The sequence below is a fragment of the Ascaphus truei genome, chromosome 1 (assembly GCF_040206685.1).
Source record: "Ascaphus truei isolate aAscTru1 chromosome 1, aAscTru1.hap1, whole genome shotgun sequence".
Taxonomy (NCBI): domain Eukaryota; kingdom Metazoa; phylum Chordata; class Amphibia; order Anura; family Ascaphidae; genus Ascaphus; species Ascaphus truei.
In genome coordinates, this window is record NC_134483.1 from 105,849,750 (window position 1) to 105,871,734 (window position 21,985).

General features: G+C 40.5%; 1 protein-coding gene across 5 annotated transcripts in view; it reads left to right on the top strand.

The window, feature by feature from the left end:
• Positions 1 to 21,985, top strand: part of ADGRV1 (adhesion G protein-coupled receptor V1) — a 527,599-nt gene that overhangs the window by 410,841 nt on the left and 94,773 nt on the right. For all 5 annotated transcript variants that reach the window (XM_075593091.1, XM_075593079.1, XM_075593082.1 and 2 more), the window contains 2 exons: positions 12,850 to 12,966; positions 17,418 to 17,596. In XM_075593091.1, the coding sequence (XP_075449206.1) occupies positions 12,850 to 12,966; positions 17,418 to 17,596 (296 nt within the window). The remainder of the gene's footprint in view (positions 1 to 12,849; positions 12,967 to 17,417; positions 17,597 to 21,985) is intronic.

The following is a 21,985-nucleotide window of genomic DNA, read 5'->3' on the forward strand; positions in this document are numbered from 1 at the left end:
TACAAATTAAATGGGGATAAAATGGGGAATCCTTGATGGAGAAGGATTTAGGAGTGCTTGTAGACAGCAGGCTTAGTAATAGTGCCCAAATTCATGCAGTAGCTGCAAAGTCAAACAAGATCTTATCTTGCATTAAACGGGCAATGGATGGAAGGGAAGTAAACATAATTATGCCCCTTTACAAAGCATTCGTAAGACCACACCTTGAATATGTAGTACAATTTTGGGCACCACTCCATAGAAAAGACATTCTGGAACTAGAGAGAGTGCAGAGAAGAGCCAGCAAATTAATAAAGAGGATGGACAATCTAACTTATAAGGAGAGGCTAGCTAAATTAGATTTATTTACATTAGGAAAGAGGCATCTAAGAGGGGATATGATAAGTATATACAAATATATGCTGGGACAGTACAAGGAGCTTTCAAATTAACTATTCATCTCAAGGGCAGTACAAAGGACTCTGGGGTATCCCTTTAGGTTGGAGTAAAGGAGATTTCACCAGCAACAAAGGAAATGTTTCTTTACAGTAAGGGCAGTTAAAATGTGGAATCCATTACCCATGGAGACTGTGATGGCAGATACAATAGATTTGTTCAAAAAAGGTTGAACATATTTTTAGAAAGGAAAGGTATACTGGAATATACAAAATAAGTATATATGGGAAGGATGTTGATTCAGGGAATAATCCAATTGCCAATTCTTGGAGTCAGGAAGGAATTAATTTTTTCCCTTATGAGATATCATTGGATGATATGACACTAGGGTTTTTTGTTTGCCTTCCTCTGGATCAAGGATAGATATAGGATAAAGTATCTGTTGTCTACATTTAGCATGGGTTGAACTTGATGGACCTGCGCCTTTTTTCAACCTCATCTACTATGTAACTATGGTGAAAACTCCATGGACTTATGGCCGTCACAGCTCACTGCACCCTCCCACGCGATGGAACCACTGCCAGGGTGGGTGGGCAAGGGAGGGTACCCTGCTACACTGGTATATACAGAATCACATGGAGTGTACTCTAGACACAAAATATGAAACACAAGTAATTTCAGGACCGACATTCAGAGTGTTAGTACACATCTTATGGTTTCAGAGAAAGTGAACCAAGATATGCAAATGACTCGTATTACTATATTTTCCAGGTGCTCATTTTTTGTGCACGTGTCTTTTCACGTTTTATTGGAAGGTGTGTGTTGAGGGGATACATATAGCACTTAGGACTCTAGCAAACAATAGTCTCTGTGTCTCTCTCGTAACAAAAAAATAAAACTAAGTATGTTAGCTTTAGAGATGTGCACACTATTCTGTAGGTAAATCGGTTTGGGAACTTTTTTGTCAAATTTGTGCAATTTGCTGAAAAGTTTGTGGGGGCATTTTTTTTAAAATACAACATTTTGATCTTTCTGAAATTCTTTTTCAAATTCAGAGTAAATGGCTAAAATGTGGCGATTTATTTTCATTAAATGCACCATCATTTCACAATTTTTGCCAATTTTGTTTAGATAATTGCCTTTAAAAAAAAACAAGGTCGCATGACAAATGTGACCTTGCTATTTTCTTTCGCGAAAAAAGTAGACAATTAACGGCATATTTTCTGTGCTCCCAATATTTAGCAAAGAGTTTGCATATCTCTAGTTAGACCCTTCTGTTGGAGGAGCATCTTCCAATGAGAATCTCATAGTGACAAATAATGGGCCGCTATGGAGTTGAGAGAAGGCGGGACTGTGCAAAATGGAGGCCGCTAAAAGTAGAAGAGATATAGCAACAATTTAGAGACAAGGTTTATAGACCCAGATTCATTAAGCTGTGTTAGGCCGCGACGGCGACAGCGACGCGACGCATGACGTCACCCGTCGCTGTTAGCGAAAGTTGTATTTCGCTTTGCCCGGCGTCGCGGGTGACCAGGGCATTGATTGGTTCAGGGGCTGTCACATGAGGCGACAGCCCCTGAAAAATCAAATATTCCCGGCTTCCAAAAATCATGTCGCTTTGTCGCCGTCGCGCTTACTAGAAGCGCACGCGGCGTCAACAATACATTTGTTTTCGGGGAAAACGTCGCGTCGCCGGCACTATAAGCGCGGCCTTAGGCCTTCTAACGTGATGTTAATGTCAGTTAACATCACATTAATGGCAGCATTGTAATCACGAAAGTAAGTAACGGAACGTGACGTTAGCTGAGGTTGACGTTACATTAAAAGCATATTGTTCAAAATAAGAATCTTCCATAAGACAGTGTCAATAGGCTTCCAGCACAGTTACAGTAGTTTACAGCAAATGTTAGAATAAACGTTGCCTCTACTGTACATAGTAAATGAGTTTGAAAAAAGAGATATGTCCATCAAGTTCAACCAATGCTAAATTTACAGTAGGTATTTTTTTTAAATAAATGATCATTCCAGTCAACGTTGCTTATTTATCAATAAAACATCCTTAAACTTTACCAAACAGTCTTTCTATTTGTTTTTTGTCATGAGAGAAGTTAACTACACTGAAATGGAAATGAGGAAAGATTAACACCTCATGTCATGTTAAATCATCCTTTCATATTAGACAGTACAGTAAATCTCATGTGGTGCAGAAAGCTAATGTCAAATCTTAATCAATGTGGAAGTTGATTTATAGATGAGATGAATATTAATGGAACGGTCTGGCATTTTAATAGGCTTGTATTCAGTTGTAGCTTTTTTTTGTGTATACAATAATAATAATATTAATGTTTATTGGCCCAATCAGTGTTCTGTGTTTCATTCCAAACCCAGCTGTTGCTGTACCAATTATCCAACAAGCTGATGGCTTGAACAGTATACTCATATTTTCAATATACATCTATTCTTTATTAGAATAGGTAATTGGACACATTCTCACAGTTGTTTTGCTAATAATTTGATATGACAATACATTTTTGGTCCTATAAAAGCCAAATTACTGGACTCACCTTATGAACAAAATGTGTAAGATTGTGGCTGAAGTAATAGGTTTTTTCTTTCCATCTGCATAAAAAAATTTTTTTTATATAGAGAACGCCTGCAGTTTTTCACAATACTCAAGTCCATGAAAGCACATGCCAGATTTCATTTAGCAATATAATTGTGTAATCACCATTATTTAATGTATTGCAGTTGTCTTTCACAGTTCACTCTGCCAGCTGAAATGCTTGAGTTATCAGACACGCTGCTGTGCACAGCTGGGTCATGTTTCTTCATGCCATTGAAACTTATCAAATGATGTTCCCTTCGCAAGGTTGCAAATCTGTGCAGCAGCTATTATTAAAATATATTTATTATCGGATAAACGATAGACTTAGATCTATATTTATGAAAGTGCCTAAAGGTTTAGCACCACTTAGTAAAATATGATCCTTCATCCCTGAAAGTGGTTATTCCTGCTTCTGAAACTAATCTGCAGAATGTTTACATTTTTACAGAGATGTTAGCTTTATGTTGGGATGAATGGGTTGTAAGGTGCCTCACACACTGGGCCTTAGTCAGAATTAACACAAACTTCAGAAAAATATTCTTGCAGTTTGTTCATGATTTAAACAAACTACAGTTGTGTGAAAAAGAAAGTACACCCTCTTTGAATTCCATGGTTTTACATATTAGGACATAATAACAATCATCTGTTCCTTAGCAGGTCTTAAAATTAGGTAAATACAACCTCAGATGAACAACAACACATGACATATTACACCGTGTCATGATTAATTTAACAAAAATAAAGCCAAAATGGAGAAGCTACATGTGAAAAACTAAGTACACCCTTACTGCTTCAGGGTCTGCTAATCAAAGGCCATTGATTAATTGATCATCAGCAAGTGTGACCACCTCTATAAAAGCTGAAGTTTTAGCAGTTTGCTGGTCTGGAGCATTCAGGTGTGTGTTAACACAATGTCAAGGAGGAAAGACATCAGCAATGATCTTAGAGAAGCAATTGCTGCTGCTCATCAAACTGGGAAGGGTTATAAGGCCATTTACAAAAAAATTTAAAGTCCATCATTCTACAGTGAGAAAGATTATTTAAAAGTGTCAAACATTCAAGACAGTTGCCAATCTTCCCAGGAGTGGACGTCCCAGCACATTCACCCCAAGGTCAGACTGTGCAATGCTCACAGAAATTGCAAAAAAAACAAGAGTTACATCTCAGACTCTACAGGCCTCGGTTAGCATGTTAAATGTTAATGTTCATGACAATACAATTAGAAAAAGACTGAACAAGTATGGTTTGTTTGGAAGGGTTGCCAGGAGAAAGCCTCTTCTCTCTAAAAAGAACATGGCAGCACGGCTTAGGTTTGCAAGGTTGCATCTGAACAAACCACAAGACTTCTGGAACAATGTCCTTTGGACATACAAGACCAAAGTTGAGATGTTTGGCCATAATACACAGCGCCACGTTTGGTGAAGACCAAACACAGCATATCAGCACAAACGCCTCATACCAACTGTCAAGCACGGTGGTGGAGGGGTGATGATTTGGGCTTGTTTTGCAGCCGCAAGACCTGGGAACCTTGCAGTCATTGAGTTGACCATGAACTCCTCTGTATACCAAAGTATTCTAGAGTCAAATGTGATGTCATCTGTCCGACAGCTAACGCTTGGCCGAAATTGGGTCATGCAACAGGACAATGATCCCAAGCACACCAGCAAATCTACAACAGAATGGCTGAAAAAGAAAAGAATCAAGATGTTGCAATGGCCCAGTCAAAGTCCAGACCTCAACCCGATTGAAATGCTGTGGCTGGACATTAAGAGAGCTGTGCATAAACAAATGCCCACAAACCTCAATGAACTGAAGCAACGTTGTAAAGAAGAGTGGGCCAAAATTCCTCCACAACGATGTGAGAGACTGATAAAGTCATACAGAAAACGATTACTTCAAGTTATTGCTGCTAAAGGTGGTTCTAGAAGCAATTGAATCATAAGGCATACTTAGTTTTTCACACATGGCTTCTCCATTTTTGCTTTATTTTTGTTAAATAAATCATGACACAGTGTAATATGTCATGTGTTGTTTTTCATCTGAGGTTGTATTTACCTAATTTTAAGACCTGCTAAGGAACAGGTGATTGTTATTATGTCCTGATATGTAAAACTATATAATTCAAAGGGTGTACTTTCTTTTTCACACAACTGTATATACTGTATAAACTGTTTTTTTTTTAATTTAGAAACACTGCAAACATTAATTGACCTATGATTTGCTATCTGATTCTGCAAATGTGATTATCTGAATGTCACTGCAATTGTATTGTGAATTGCTTCTTCATGTAGCAGTGGCCAGGCAACATGTTCTTCAGTTAATGTTAATACCAATTATTGACCATCTCACTAGCTCCCAAATAATGGCTGGCAGACCAGAGCTGGTCCATGGACTATTCTGTGCCAACTTTTAGAAGCCCGGAGCTTGTTTGGCTGTCAGATAGAGAGGTAGGTAGCTAGTTTGGCTGGGAGACAAGAATTTGTGCAAGGGGGAGGTTGTTTGGCTGGGAGGGAGAGTGGGGTGTTGTTTGTCTTTTCCTTCAGGAGGGAGGAATGTTGTTTAGAGCAGAGACAGAGGGGATGGAGGGAAGAGACATGTGATATGTTTTATTTATTTAAAAAAAAGGTTTTACCAGGTATTACTACATTGAGAGTTACCTCTCGTTTTCTAGTATGTCTTGGGCCCAGAGTTATAACAATACATGGTTACATTAAATGAACAGGGTTATACAGTCAATTCACAGACATTTCATGAACAAATAGAGTTGGAAAATTGGGTACAACGGATAAAAGGGCTGGTTAGTTTCAGATTGAAATAGAGAAACTTTAACATCACCAAACATCAGCTAACGGCTCACATCTTTTTCCTGACCTTGGTTACGTCAAAGGCTGTCCGACTTCGGGGCGACGCAGATGTACACAGAAGGGTTTCAGATTGAATGCAGCTGTGGATTCAAAGCCCTTTGTCTTCCTGGCTCATTAACATTCCAGTGGGTGAAGTTGAGGTTCCACATAGTACAAGCAAAACACACCCCTACAAATCATCCTCACACATTCTCTTTCTGTCCATGCTTCTCCTCCTTGCTTCTGGGGATATCTCTCCCAATCCTGGTCCCTGCCTTATTTCTACTTGTTCTCGTCCTGACCTTCCACATGCAACTTCTACTCCTTCTAGTGTTAACCCCTCCAACCTCATATCCATCCCCTGCCACCCTCCCTCCTCTCTCCCTTTCTCCTGTGCCCTTTGGAATGCTCGCTCCCTTTCTAACAAGTTCCTCTCTGTGCATGACTTCTTTCTCTCTCACTCCCTGCTCCTATTTGCCATAACTGAGACCTGGCTCACTCAGACTGACTCTGCTCTGGAAGCTGCCCTCTCCTATGGTGGCCTTTCCTTCTCCCACACTCCACGCCCTGCGGCAGGGGTGGAGGCGTGGGGCTCCTGCTCTCCTCTCTCTGCCGCTACCGAACAGTTTCTATTCCCCCCTCTATTGCTTTTCCCTCCTTTGAGGTTCACACAGTCCAGATCTTCTCTCCTCTCCCGGTCCATGTGGCGGTCATCTATCGCCCACCTTCCTCTACTCATCCCCCTTCTGCCTTTCTCTCTCACTTTGAATCCTGGCTCTCTTTCTTTCTCTCCTCAGACTCCCCTGTTCTTCTCCTTGGGGACTTCAATTGCCACATTGATGACCCCTCTCTCCCTTGGGCTTCCCGCTTTCTTTCTCTAACCTCTTCTTTTGGCCTTCAACAGTGGCCTGAAGCCAGCACCCACAAGGATGGACACTACCTAGACCTGGTTTTCACCAAAAACTTCTCTCTCTCCGACGTCTCCATCTCCCCTTTTCCTCTCTCTGACCATCACCTCATCTCATTTTCTCTCTCTCGCTTCTCTCCATCTCCATCTCCATCTTGCCCTCGTTTTTGCAGAAACCTGCGCTCAATTAACCTACCAGCTCTTGATTCCACTTTACGCTCCTCCCTCTCCTCTCTCAGTTCTGCTTCAGACCCTGACAACCTGGTCAGGAACTACAACTCTGCCTTATCTTCCTCTCTTGATCTTCATGCCCCGCTTTCTCTCTGCCGTCCTCGCCCTTCTAACCCCAGACCCTGGCTAAACTCCCACACACGCATGCTGCGTTCATCCACTCGTTCCTCTGAACGCCTCTGGAGGAAATCTTATACGCTCGCAGACTTCATTCACTACAAATTTATGCTATCCTGTTTCAACTCTGCCCTCTCTCAAGCTAAACAAACCTACTTTTCATCACTAATCAACACACACAAGTCTAACCCACACCGTATATTTTCTGTCTTTGACTCTCTACTCAGACCACCCTCATCTGCCTCCTCTTCTTCCTCCATCTCACCTCAAGACTTTGCTGACTTTTTTAAGGAAAAGGTGGAGTCCATATGGCAGAACATCCCATCTGTTGCCTCCTCCCATCCCGCAATGCTTCCCAACTCTCCTCCTGTCTTTCTTGACTCTTTTTCCGCTATCTCGGAGGAGGATGTGTCACTGCTGATCTCCTCTTCTCCCTCTACCACTTGCCCTCTTGATCCCATTCCCTCCCATCTCCTAAAACCTCTTGCTCCTTCTATAATCCCTATGCTCACACAGATCTTTAACTCTTCCCTCTACTCTGGTACCTTTCCATCATCCTTCAAGCATGCAACAGTCATACCATTACTCAAAAACAGCAAGCTTGATCCTACCTGTCCTTCTAACTATCGACCTGTCTCCCTCCTGCCTTTTGCCTCCAAACTCCTTGAACGTCTTGTATTCTCTCGATTGCTACACTTTCTCAACACCTATTCCGTCCTTGGCCCTCTACAATCTGGCTTCCGCACTGCTCACTCTACTGAAACAGCCCTCACTAAAATAACTGACGACCTCCACGCTGCCAAAGACAGAGGTCATTACACTCTGCTCATATTACTCGACCTCTCTGCAGCATTCGACACCGTGGACCACCCTCTTCTCCTTCACATTCTCCATACTCTTGGTATTCGGAACAAAGCTTTATCCTGGATCTCCTCTTACCTCTCTCATCGTACCTTCAGTGTCTCTTTTGCTAACACCTCCTCCTCCTCTATTGATCTCTTTGTGGGGGTACCCCAGGGCTCTGTCCTGGGACGCCTTCTCTTTTCTCTCTACACACTCTCTCTGAGTGACCTAATCACATCTTTTGGGTTTAAATATCACCTCTATGCTGACGACACACAAATTTACCTTTCAACCCCTGACCTTACACCTGCTATACAGACCAAAGTTTCTGAATGCCTCTCTGGAATATCATCCTGGATGGCCATCCGCCGACTGAAACTTAACATGGCAAAAACAGAGCTCCTTATACTTCCTCCCAAACCTGGCCCTACTACCTCCTTCCACATTGCTATTGGAAATACAATCATTGACCCAGTAGCCCAAGCACACTGCCTAGGGGTTACACTTGATTCCTCACTTTCATTCTCCTCTCATATTCAAAACGTTTCTAAAACTTGTCGCTTTTTCCTCCGCAATATCGCAAAAATACGCCCTTTCCTCTGTTACTCAACTGCTAAAACTCTGACTCAGGCCCTCATTCTCTCACGTTTCGATTACTGCAACCCCCTGCTGTCCGGCCTTCCTACCTCTCACCTGTCTCCCCTACAATCTATCCTAACTGCTGCTGCCAGAATCACTCTACTCTTTCCTAAATCTGTCTCCGCATCTCCCCTCCTGAAATCCCTCTCCTGGCTTCTGATTAAATCACGTATCTCACACTCAATTCTCCTGCTCACTTTTAAAGCTTTACACTCTTCTGCCCCTCCTTACATCTCAGCCCTAATTTCTCGCTATGCACCATCCCGACTCTTGCGTTCTGCTCAAGGATGTCTTCTTTCTACCCCCTTTTTATCTAAAGCCCTCTCCCGCCTTAAACCTTTTTCACTGACTGCCCCACACCTCTGGTATGCCCTTCCCCTCAGTACCCGACTAGCACCCTCTCTATCCACCTTTAAGACCCACCTTAAGACACACTTGCTTAAAGAAGCATACGAATAGCACTGTGAACATTCTGAACACATGATACATAAAGCTTGGCCCCCTGCAGACGCACTTACCAGAACTCCCTCCTACTGTCTCTGTACGTTCTCCCTACCTACCAATTAGATTGTAAGCTCCTCGGGGCAGGGACTCCTCTTCCTTAATGTTCTGTTTGTCTAAAGCACTTATTCCCATGATCTGTTATTTATATTATCTGTTATTTATTCGATTACCACATGTATTACTACTGTGAAGCGCTATGTACATTAATGGCGCTATATAAATAAAGACATACAATACAATACAATGAGACAGAGGGGATGGGGGAAAAAGAGGGGATGATGGGGAAAGAGAGGGGATGAGGGGAAAAGAGAGGGGATTAGTGTTGCAAGAGGGAATGGATGATGAGAAAGTGGATGGGGGAGAGATAGGATGGGGGAGAGATATACCAGTAACTTACGTATTTTTAATAAGGGAAGCTCATTGTGGCATAGTATACTGTATGTTCGGAGTTGTACTGCTGTTTCAACATATAATTCTGAATTACAGAAGAAACCAGGACATCCTGTTCTGTGTATATTTAGAAATGGAAAGCTCACTGTGTGTTGAGAGGACCATTTGTCTTTAAACAGGATCATATTTTTAAGCTATCTGTTGATGATGATCTTTACTATCATTAGTTTACTGACACTCATGTACTGTATGAGAAATTTGTAAATGATTAGGCAGTATTAATTGCAAATGGTACTATTTCTCAGACTCACCTCAGTGTGTTTGCCCACTTACACCCATCACTGTTTGATATTTGTCTAAAATAGCTGGAGGTCGATGGAGTCAGAAGTCTGTAAAGAGAAAAGGGCTATCAGCCCCTTATTACTTTGTATCATGTGACTATGTAAGAAGACACTTTTGGACCAGAGGAAGTATATTTTGAATTATTTTTTGTTTCATCTTGGTACAAATCTGGGAATAATTTTTTACATCTGGCACAGATCGTTAAAAAGCAAAAAGATACAACACCTTTAACCTGACAGATTTTTTGACACAAATTTATTGATTGAAGAAAACGTCAAACGCACCATTCAATACATCTTATTATAATCTGTATATCCTTCCCTACTATTCCCTTAAACACTCCCCCAAATCAAGAAAAAGAAAAAAAACCTTGTTTTTGATGGAATTTTGCTGTGTAATAGCCTTGGTACACAATAGCCTGAGTACATAGTTTTTGTTATAAATTAAACTTTCAACTCTTATATCCGACAAAATAGGAAAAGACGAAACAGTTACATAGTTGTAATGCCTGAGGTTAAAAAGTGCACTTGCTGTTTCAAAGCATGTATACATGGGATGATGAATGTGAGTTGCATGATTAGAAATACTTTGCAGACCTTAGTTTATTTTATTTACTGCACCGACACACTTTATTCGAGCAAATACCCAGTATGTACCTGGCAGATACCTGGAATGCGCCGCTCCTCACCTCTGACAAGCCCCGTTGCATTTGCCTTCCCAACCTGGGTTCATGCCTGGCTGACGGGCGGCTGATCTGTTAAATGATAATGATTAGGATTTAATAGGCTGCAATGCTTCGCGTGTCTACCAGATGGCATAAATTCATGAATTGTAATGCAGTTTATATATATATACTGTGCAGTATTGCAGCCAGCGGGAATAAAATGCTTCAATCCCTGCCTGGAAAATACCTCAATGCACTCGGGCAGAAAACAGTCACAAACCTCAATACACCCGGGTATACCCGAATTCGTGGGACTAGCCGAGCTCGAATAAAGTGTGTCGCCAGTGTATATATACAAATATTTTACCAGGAAGTAATACACTGGGAGTTACCGCTCGTTTTCTAGTATGTCCTGGGCACATATGTTATGGGGACAATACATGGTTACATTAAATGAACAGAAGTTATATATTTAATTTACAGACATTTCCTGGACAGTTAGAGATATGATTATGAGCGTATGTAACAGTTACAGACCAGATTAAAATGAGAGACTGCTGAAGTCTTGAAATAACTTAAATAGGAGGAGGCTTTGGGAGTCTCAGGTAGATTGTTCTAGTTGTGAGGGGCACTGTAAGACAAGGAGGAGCGACTGGATTCCATGTTGAACCTTGGGACCATGAGCAGTCTTTTGGAATCAGATCTCAGATGATAAGAGCTGCGTGTGGTAGGGGTGAGGAACCTTTTCAGATAGGCTGGCAGCATGTTCAGAAAGTATTTGAAGTTGTTGCAGTATTTGCATGTTTTATGTGAGGAATCACAAAACCTTGTGTCAAAATATTTAATCAGAAAATTGAAAATCATTTCGGGGAGAGAGCCTTGGTAAACAACACAATGCAGAGGAAGATGCTGAGCAAATATTGCATAGAAATCCTAATTAGTGGTAGCATGGTGACATTTCAAATAATCATTAGTTCAGGTGGAAAAACAATACAAAAATGTAAATACAAAACTCTGAGTACCAGTTTAAAATGCAAAATAAATAGTGTGACATAATAACTACCAATTACAATTTCATAAAGTAGTCACATAAAAAAAAAAGTATTATTAATTTGCAGATTTATGTAGATATGCATGCCAACCTACTAGGCAATGTAACATTTAACAGTATGGGACCTATTAATTAAACTCTGATATTGTCAATGCAAAATCACACGAAAACAGCATGCAATTTGATGGCGTTTTCTATGTATTCATTAAGAATTATCTGCCTAAAAATAGCACCGTTTGCATGTACCTTCCGTCAGATTTTCAGCATTGCCGTCTGGAAATTAAGAGTTACAAATCTCACCTTCTAAAGGTAAGGTAAATGGATCTTTTGTGGGAGGAACAGAGACCAATATCATCGAGGGCCCATTGACTTATATACTTCCAAATAAATTAATCTTTGCTCCACGTGGGGAGATACCTGTGAACAAACCTGAGATACCTGGGAAATATGCTAATTTATATCATGTGAATATGTTCTACATATTTAAATACGCATCAGTGATACATATTGGTGAACATGGTGAGATGCAAATCTGTGCGAAGAAGAGCTTTTTTCATCCTTTTCGTCCTTTGCCTTGTAAAACAATATGTGGTTAAGCTACAGTATGTACAGTACACTAAAAAGAATCTAGGCCAGGAGTGCGCAAACTTTTTCAGTTTGCGCCCCCCCCCCCCCCCCCCCTCCTCCTTACCTGCTCTCGGGCTTCGGCGGCGTCATATGACATCACAACGTCAATTGCCATGGCGACGCGTCGCTTGAGAGCAGGTAAGAGAAGTTACAGAGGCCTCATGCCTCCCCCGGCATTTAATTTAAATGCCTTGGGGAAGAGTGTGGGGCCTCTGCAACTGCCACGCCCCCCCGTAGAACGGGGGGCACCCCCTTCAATTTGCGCACCCCTGATCTAGGGCACTGGGACTGCCAACAATGGATCTATCTATATACACATACACATTTGAGTAATATGTTTCAAATTACCGTACACACGGAGTATATTTCAAAATACTTTCATTTGCTTTATGTTTTCTAGCACTGCACATTCAATTGGCTTAACCCCTTGAGTACCACAGAGATTATTGAATACATAGGTATCTAGGGGACATGCTTCACAACCTAATACATACAGACCTGTACTATTGACCTTGATTTTCCACCATTTTGTGAATGCCAACTTTATTAAATGAACGGCTGCTTTATAGCAGTCTGTTTATAGTTCTCCTCTTATATTAGTACATGCAATAAAGTGTATAGTTTACAGTAGATCGTTTCTATTTAATCTAGGTGAACTTCTGCTCTTACAATATAATACTTTCCTAATGGTATCCTGTTGGTTTGTTTTAGGCTTCGTTTCTGGCCTCTGCTTACATCAGTCGGGAGCTCTCTGATGAAAGCTGCTCTGTCTTGGCATCTGTCACACACTATTTTTACCTCTGCCAATTCATTTGGATGCTTATTCAGGTGAGTAAAAAATGTCTCTGTCAAAATGTTTTGTGTTTATTGTAGTGCCTATCAATTCTACTAGAAACTCAACCTTGAGTGATCTCAATCATATGATTTGGATAGGCTGTAGCAACTCCCTTGCTACAGCCTTAGGAGTATACTGTACAACAGAACGACTAGGGTCCCCTCTCACTAAAAATATACGATATAAAACAGTTGTGATACTACCGTGATATTCGGACCGCTACATCCACCCAAATTTCCGGTGCACTACTTCGGAGCTTGAATCCTGCTGCTCAGCCCTCGGGATTTTTTCCAGAACCCCCAAAGTAAAAGAGATGCAAAAGAACATATACTGTAAGGGGAGGGCAGATTGATGTGCTAACTGATAGAGCCAAAATATAAATCAGCAACCAACAGTGCACAATCTCTCGGGAACAAACAGATAAGGGATGACGGCATATATAGTCCATATCCATTTATACTGTATATGCCATCATCCCTTATCTGTTTGTTCCCTTGAGGTTGTGCAAAGTTGATTGCTGATTTATATTTTGGTTCTATCAGTTAGCACATCTATCTGTGCTCCCCTTTTACAGCCTTAGGAGCCTACACTATTCTAGTAGCTTTGATAACTAACTCATCGATCTTTTTGAGCACTTCCCATATGATTTGGCAAGGTTGCTATCCAGAAAGCTCAGATGACCTGCCAAACTCGTACGAGAAGTGCATCTCCCCCCGAGCAGTCTTGTTCCTGCTCAAACAAATCGAGCGGGATCTCAAAAACAGCTCCAACTCGTATTTTTTATAAAACTACCCTCTTCTAGTAGCTCCGATGAGAACATTGAGGCCTAGTGAGCTACTTTCATATTAACCGTGGACAAAACAACACAAATCCTAATAGTAGTGCTTAACTAGAAAAAAACCCTCTGCACCAAATCATGGTGTAATGGCGGTCTGCAGTATATTTAATTTAGTTAAAGGTGGAGCAGAAAATAATTATACTCAGGTCTTGTTGGACTAAATACTGGAGTACCGTTTTGTCTTAAAGCGGAGATCGCCAAAAGTGGGTGAGCAATGTATGCTAACCTTAATTAGCATAAAGCAAAGACGCCATAAGGTGAGAGTTCTATGTTAGTAATTAAAAAAACCTTATATGTAGGTAAGTAAGGCTTAGTGAAATACAGTGCCCGAGGAGTTACCTATTAGTAACCCCTTATTCAGCAGATAATAGATGTTATTAGCTCATATTCCTTCGAATGTCAGATAGCGTGATTCTAAGGTGAATGGGCAACCTAAAAAACAATCACAAAATACAATACATAACAATTAAATAAAAACAAGCATTTGCCAAACATGCTTTGCTGGGGGACGTGGGCGGTTACTGAGGCCCCGCGCTCTTCCCCAGGGCATTTAAATTAAATGCCGGGGGAGGAGTGAGGCCTCTGTAACTTACTTACCTTCTGCCAGCTGGTCTTCGGCGATGTGTCGCCATAACAACGCAGCATCCAATAACGCCGTGGGGACATGGCGTGACATCACATGACCCCCACACGCCTGAAAGAAAGGTAAGGGGGCGCCAGCACCGGAGGGAGTAGGCAGGGCGGCGCAGCGCGATTAGTTTGCGCACTCCTGGCTTAAGATTTGCAGTACTGACAATTTCTTATGGAATCAGTTAGAAACCAACACTACTAAAACACACTACGTATTATATTTATATTTACCATGTCCATACAGCCTATTAGTTGTAACTGAGCAACATCAGATGAATGCCCTGGTACATTTCCTCCTCTCTGGAGTGATTGTTTTTTTCCACAGCTTAGCAACTGAACATTATCTTCTAATTTTAGCTCTACTATTTGTACTGTACCTTATTGATTTAATTTTATAACATCAAAGGATCTGAAGACCGCAGACGTGTAATTATGGGGACAAGAATGAACAAGCATAGGAAACTTGAGGCATGGCTAAATTTACAAGAAAAGTGTAAAAAATATGACTTGTGTTTTAGACACATGAAAAATAGCAATAATATATAACAAAAAAATATTACAGCACATTTATCAAGGCTCCTACATAATTGTACAGTACCTTATACCTTGATATATTTTGGATATTGAGTCTCCCAAACAGAATTTACAGGCATTTTGATCTGTTTGCAGGAAAGCCAAAAGTGTTGGCCCATATTTAATAAATGGTGCTATTGAATATCATCTGTCACCAGAAAACACTTTTGGGGCATATTTACTAAAAGTGTTCTGCCATAAGACACCACTATGTTGAACACAAATATAGCATATTCTCAGGTCAGTACTTTATGTTGTTTTTTTTTTTTAGATCAATCTGCCTGAGTACACTACACACAGTTCATTACACTTTGGGAGTTTGTAAAAAAGTATTAACATCATTTTTGGGAGCATGCTCCAAAATACTGTAAGTGGCCAGGGTACACTAATTACAGAAAGTGTATACATAATGCAAATTGAACATAATACTAGTAAATCTATTTAAGTTCTATATTCTTGTTTTGTTGATATTTCCTTTTTGTATTAACGAGGCAGTCCGTGTGGCACTTAAAAAAAATATATATATATAAAATCACAATTATTAAGGTTATGGTGGGTAACAAAAGTGACAAAACCCTCCACAGTAAAGCATAAAGCAACTGTAAATATTACTGTATGCTCATTTGCATGTCTTAGACAGGTCTGCAACCCTGTCTCTCCCCATTATCGCCCAGCACACAGTGTTTCCACTGCAGCAAGGGATTCTGGGAAATGACATGCAAATGAGCACACAGTGCCACCTTTTGTCTCAAGCTCGTATTACACAAGCAAATCCTCAAAACAGTATGCATTGGCTTGAGGATTTGCTTGTGTAATACGAGCTTGGGACAAAAGGTGGCACTGAGTGCTCATTTGCATGTCATTTCCCAGAATCCCTTGCTGCAGTGGAAGCGCTGTATGCTGGGCGATAATGGGGAAAGACAGGGTTGCAGACCTGGCTAAGACATGCAAGTGAACATACAGTAATATTTACAGTTGCTTTATATATATAAATATATATTTATATATATATATATATATATATATATATATAAAATTGTTTTAATGTATGCAGCATTTGATTATTTTTATTCAAAACTAATTACCTAAGCTGCCGATTGATTTCTTCTCCCGTGATCGATCAGCAAAGATCTTGCTTCCCACAGGATTTCAGTTTCAATCAATCTTTCAGTCAGTGTAACTCAGTAGCTACAATGTATTCTTATATTACTAAGGTAACATTATTTATTGTTACAGTTTGCAGCTCAAACTTCTGGGAACATTTGCAACAAATGATCAGAAACAGGAAGGTGTTACAGATATCTTGCACTGCTGCGGAAGTGTGATAAAGCCTGTTATAGCAATCCAAGGATGCTTAGTATATTAAAACTTATTAAAAATGGCATTAAGAGTTGAATTTTAAAAAAAATGTAGTAAGCCTTATCTAATACTACAGCACTGATATACAAAGAGAGACTCGGGCACTAACTCTATACCGTAGTAGATGGTAGCTTGCGACCCCACATGCAGGGGGCGCATACTGGAACGTGAATTCCTACTGCTCACACCCCACTAAGATCTATCCAACATCCTTGGTATATGTGAACGAAAAATAGGGGAGCAAAGCACAAATCAACAATCTTAACTGAGCTCACACTCCGTACATAAACATATAGTGCTAATACACCATGGTAGATGTTACTCATAGGACAAATCCCAGAGTAAAAGGTAGGGGTATTTGCAATGGCTAATGTATATATAAATATATGCACTACTTACACGGCCGTGTGTAAGCACAGGTACATAGAAAGTTTTCTTTGGTGAAGCCCTCCTTTCAGGTCTGCAGAGCTGTGTTGGGGTCTATCAGTGGAACTTGATATTCAGATAGCGTGGTGTCAGGTATACCTCAATATAGGAAAGTCCGTATCAGCGACAGCAGAGTAAGTGGACACTCTCGAAATAGTCTTTCTCTGCTACCGCGTCCGGTAAACAGAGCTGCGCAAAAGCTGGAACACGAGTGATACCAGGTATCTACGGAAGCCTCCACTGGACAAATTTGTACAGTTCGATCAACGCGTTTCGCCGCTACAATGAAAAATGGTCATTACACCTTTGCTATTTTCCTTAATTTTTGCTGTAACACATCATTTCCCCCTTATCTACTTGGACTTTATTTTATCTAACAATAGTAGCCAAATTCCTGAAGTGATGGAAGCCTGTAAATGCTAAAGATACCTGGGGTAAACCACAAAATAATTTTGAGCGTACTGTATGTTGCCTTATGGAATAGCATTATTATGTAAATATGGTCCTTTATATTTTCCTTTAGATTGATCTTTTAAAAAAGATGTTGACTTTATTGCTTTAGACTGCATCTTACCAAGCTGCAGCGTAATGATTTTATCTTATTTGTAATCTCTTTAGGCAGTTAATTTTTGGTATGTTCTTGTGATGAACGATGAGAATGCAGATCGACGCCATCTGATTTTCTTCGTACTGGGATGGGGACTTCCTGCTGTTGTTGTCATCCTGCACTTTGTCATGCTGAAGAGTATCTATCATAAAAGCATGGCTGAGATCTATGGATTGGTCCACGGAGACATGTAAGTTTTCCAAAACACAACTCTATCGTCAACTTTCTACTGTATAGATGGTATTACACATATCTTAATATTACGTACTTTGCATGTCCAAATGTAGACATCTTTTATTGATAAGGTAGGAGTCTGGTGCTACCAGACATCCATCCATCCAGTACGATACTTTATATATGAGATAATGAGGTACCTCCATAAGTCCAGTATACCATATCAACATCAGATATAGGGAGACTAGTGTCTAGTGTATCCTGTCGATATACGCAATTACTGACACAAAGAGTTATCTCCCACCCACTAATATAATAGCAATAGTAACAACATGAGGCTGCCTCGTTAGGGGTCTTTTGTATGGTCCAATAAAGTCTACTATTTTTTATGAGTTAGCCCCCCTCTGGACCCTTCTTTTCATCGTGGATAGTGCTCCATTTTTCTCTACTCATCTTGCTATCTTTTATTGATAGTTTAAATGTTTAAGTGAAACTTCAAGACCACAATGTAGATGAGTAAAGGAGTGTTTGTGGTGGATGAAAAGCATTAGTAAAACATTATTTGTGGATCTTTCTTGTAGAACATTTTAGTTACTTATTTATTTTGTGCACAAACAAAAATGACCACCTTTCTCTTGGGCCCCTATTCAATATGTTGCTAATTAATGTCTCCTTGCTTGGGAAAATGTAGGCCCACATTCACAAAGCAGTCTTCTTCCATAAGATACTTTCCGGCGCTGGAAGATACCTTACTGTAAGGCGTCTTTCAACACCAAAAGGGAGCCTTTTGGCAGAAGATTTCTCTGTACAGTATATACGGTCCACAAACCCCATTGCAATTAATTAGCTTTAAATCTTCCTGAGCAAGAGGACGACCATTTCATAGCATGAACAGAGACTTTAGAGCAGCAATCCACGCTGCTTGACTGTAAAAGTTTTTCATGGTGCCATTTGAAACTCTCACACATGAAATCTGTTCTTGATACTGTAGCTTTGTGCCACTTTGTATTCCTAAAATACCAAGCCCAAATAACAATGTAAAAGGATGAATTCAAATTTCTACTAAGGAATGTTATAGAAGCTAACGAAGACAATCAGAAATATAAACATTAAAGGCTAATTCATCATAACAAAATGTTGAAAAATGATAAAAGTTATCATTGCAATTTTTGCACAGTATATGGGGTTTAAAGATTTGCACAACAAATGTGCAAAAATTTAGGGGCAGTTGTACACCGGTGCAATTAATGGTATTAAAAATTGATGGGACGTTATACCTTATAAATTTCAACAACAAATTTGAGGTTTGTAGTTGCTAAACAAAGGATGTGATATCAACAGATGAGGAGGAAAGTAAGATGTCACTACCCATGGAATTTCTATTACCTTCTTTAGACTATACAGGGTAAAGTTGATCCAGTGATGAGCAAACACTTGTGCTGCATATTTTGCTTTCTAACTGAGAATATAAGGCAGAAACTATCTCAACCTGAAAATTAACCTTACATGGTATTCATTGATAAAACTTTACCACCTCTACACGAAAAGTATAAAATGGAAACTCAAGTCTGCCTGAAATAGTCTATGGGGTTTTTAATACCGCCTTACGCTTTTGAATGCTATTAGAATCATTCCAATTATCTTCTCTGGCTCTCACTATATCTGCATCAAATATAAGAAATGTCTGTCACATACAGAGGTTTCTGACTTGGCAGATTTGATGATGAAGGCATGAACATGTAAGGCCCGAGACGCAGATCTGATACATCTTATCGGAATATCTGTATTGCACAACTCTTCCTGACATCTACTAGAACACTCCAAACTGTACATGGACACAAGTTGAGCAAGACAGGTACAAAAGTGCCTTGGTCACGGACCCTAAAAGATGCGTAGTAAACATGCTTCTACTACCATAAAAAGAGCAGCTCCCACTCTGGAAGCCTCATTTTATTTTAATTATAAGCAGTGGAGGGTCCCCAGAGCTGAAGCACAGTAATTTCTGTTCCCGGGGACCGCGTGCTTCCTGACATACATATCGGGAAAGATGCTGACGGTACTTCCCGGTTATTAAAAATCCCTACGTCACGTGGGCTAATAGGTAGAAACAACGTCAGCGGTTGCGGCTTCTCATTGACCTGTGTGACACCGTAGATTTAAACCTCCATTTTGTTCCCTCTGGGGGGCAGGGGGGAAATACCATAGCATAAAATAGAGAAATTTAGCTCCAAGGACCCCACTTCCTACTCATGTAAATAGAAAAAAGAGGGGAGGGGGAGAACAAGTATGGGAAACTGCACCTTTAAAACAGCAGCTAAAATACTATTTTTGTCCCGGGAAATAAACTCTTATTTTACGCACCTATTAGAAAGTTTACTTTGGTAAAAATTCATGTTTTAATCTTGGACTAAATATAGTTTGGATATTTGATCAGCTGATGCAGGGTTTGCTTACTAACCACACTTATTTTCAGAAAATTACATCACTGCAATATGTCAACATTTTTGAAACCACGGCAGGTAGAGTTATACAACCACAAACTGTCGAATCGTACAGGGCTGGTCTGAGGACATTCAGCCTCATAGGAAATTCTCTATTTACCTTTTTTTTTCCAAACCCTGAAATAGCACATCATGTGCCATGAAATAGGGACGTGCAATTTAAGTGGAAACAATATAGCCCCAAAGGATGTGCTCAGTGTTTATTTTTGTTTTACAGTTTAGCTTCCAGAGCAAAATGGAACAAACCTGTTCTTATCAAACGTGTATATGTATCCAAAGAACAAAATTGAAGGGTTTTTAATAAATTAGTTCATTTTACTGGCCACTGCTATTGACCTTATGAATGGGAGAAATCACATACATGATCTAAGGTTATCTGAGGTCATAAAAACAGGGAAGAAGCCTCAACATTTAAAACACCAAAATGGGCAGACTTGTGAGCACGGGCCATGTTATATAGGGTCCACATTGATAACACATCCTTACCATTAATAGCACAGTACTCATCGAAGTTCTGGAGAAGTGTAGGGTTGTTGGAGTTTCTGACCAGAGAACAGTAAGGTAATAAGAATTATTCAGGAACACAAAGCCAAATACGAGAAAGAAAGAGGGTAAAGACCTTAATTGGTCAGCTCTGTAATATATGCAGGGTGTTGTTCCACTGCAGTTATTTAGTTTATAGTGGTGGCATAATTAATGTAGACCAATGAAGGCGCACATAGTGCGCGCGATCAAGCGCTACGGAGCGACAGATTACAGAGGAGACAAATGAAATTGTTTTTTCAGCACAACGGCCATGTCACGTGACTTGGATCAACCAATCTCAGTGACATTCATTTGGTGCCTTGTGGGCTGATTATCTGCTTTGCAAGGTATCTATCTTTGTTATCTTTTTATTGATTTTGCAAGTGCTGGCAAAGGACAGTTACCCCCGGAGGTGAGATGCTCACTACACATGTGACTGAGCTGCCCGCTTTTGAGGGTCACTTATTTAGCGCTTTGTTGTAGTAGCCTATAACCCCTCTGCCCCTTTCCCATGTCCCAAGTCACAATGCTGGAATTTCTGTGCACTCAGCTGTGACTGCATTATCGTCTGTATGTTCTGTACATAATAACTATCCCCGTCCGTCGCGCACGACATCGCAATAGCTAGTGTATGTTTCACACACATGACATTGTGCGCACGCCGCCACTAACTCCACAATCTCTTTCTTATAGCAAATATCTGTATGGCTTGATTTTTTCTTATTTTTGGTAACATCATCTGAGCCATGAGGACTCAGGACTACTGGAGTAGGACCGCACTACTGATAGCTCCTGGTAACCACTGGTTTTCCAAGTGTCCAGCATCATAGTTCCCTGGGGGTGAGCGTGAGGTTTAGTGCCTGGTGGGGGGAGTTATGGACCTGGAGAGAAGGAAGAGAAGGACGTACTGTATGCGCCTGGGTGACAGGGAGTGCCACAACAGATGGGGAGGGGGGAGGGAAGTGAGTGTGCCTAGGGTTGGGCGAAATCAATATTTTCATCACCGTAATGATATTAAGACATTTATCGCAATAACGATATATATTGCAATACATTTGTTAAAATAAGACTGCAAATGTTCTAGTGAATCTAAATAAAATGTTCTTAAAATAAATACATTTTCTTTAGATTTACTAGAACAAAGAGACCTTCATTCCCAACCCCTTTCCATGTCTGCACCTCACCTTTTCTCATTTGCACTGCTCCCAAAGCCCAAATTGCATGATGTACAGAGCAGAGCAAGGAGACCCCGTGAGGACGGAGCAGACGATGTGCAATGCGGACGGATCCATCAGACATCAGGTTTGGGGGGGATCTGTGGAAGAGTGAATGTGGAGGCTTTAGATTCCCCCACATGTCTGGAGTTGATAGTGCGGCCT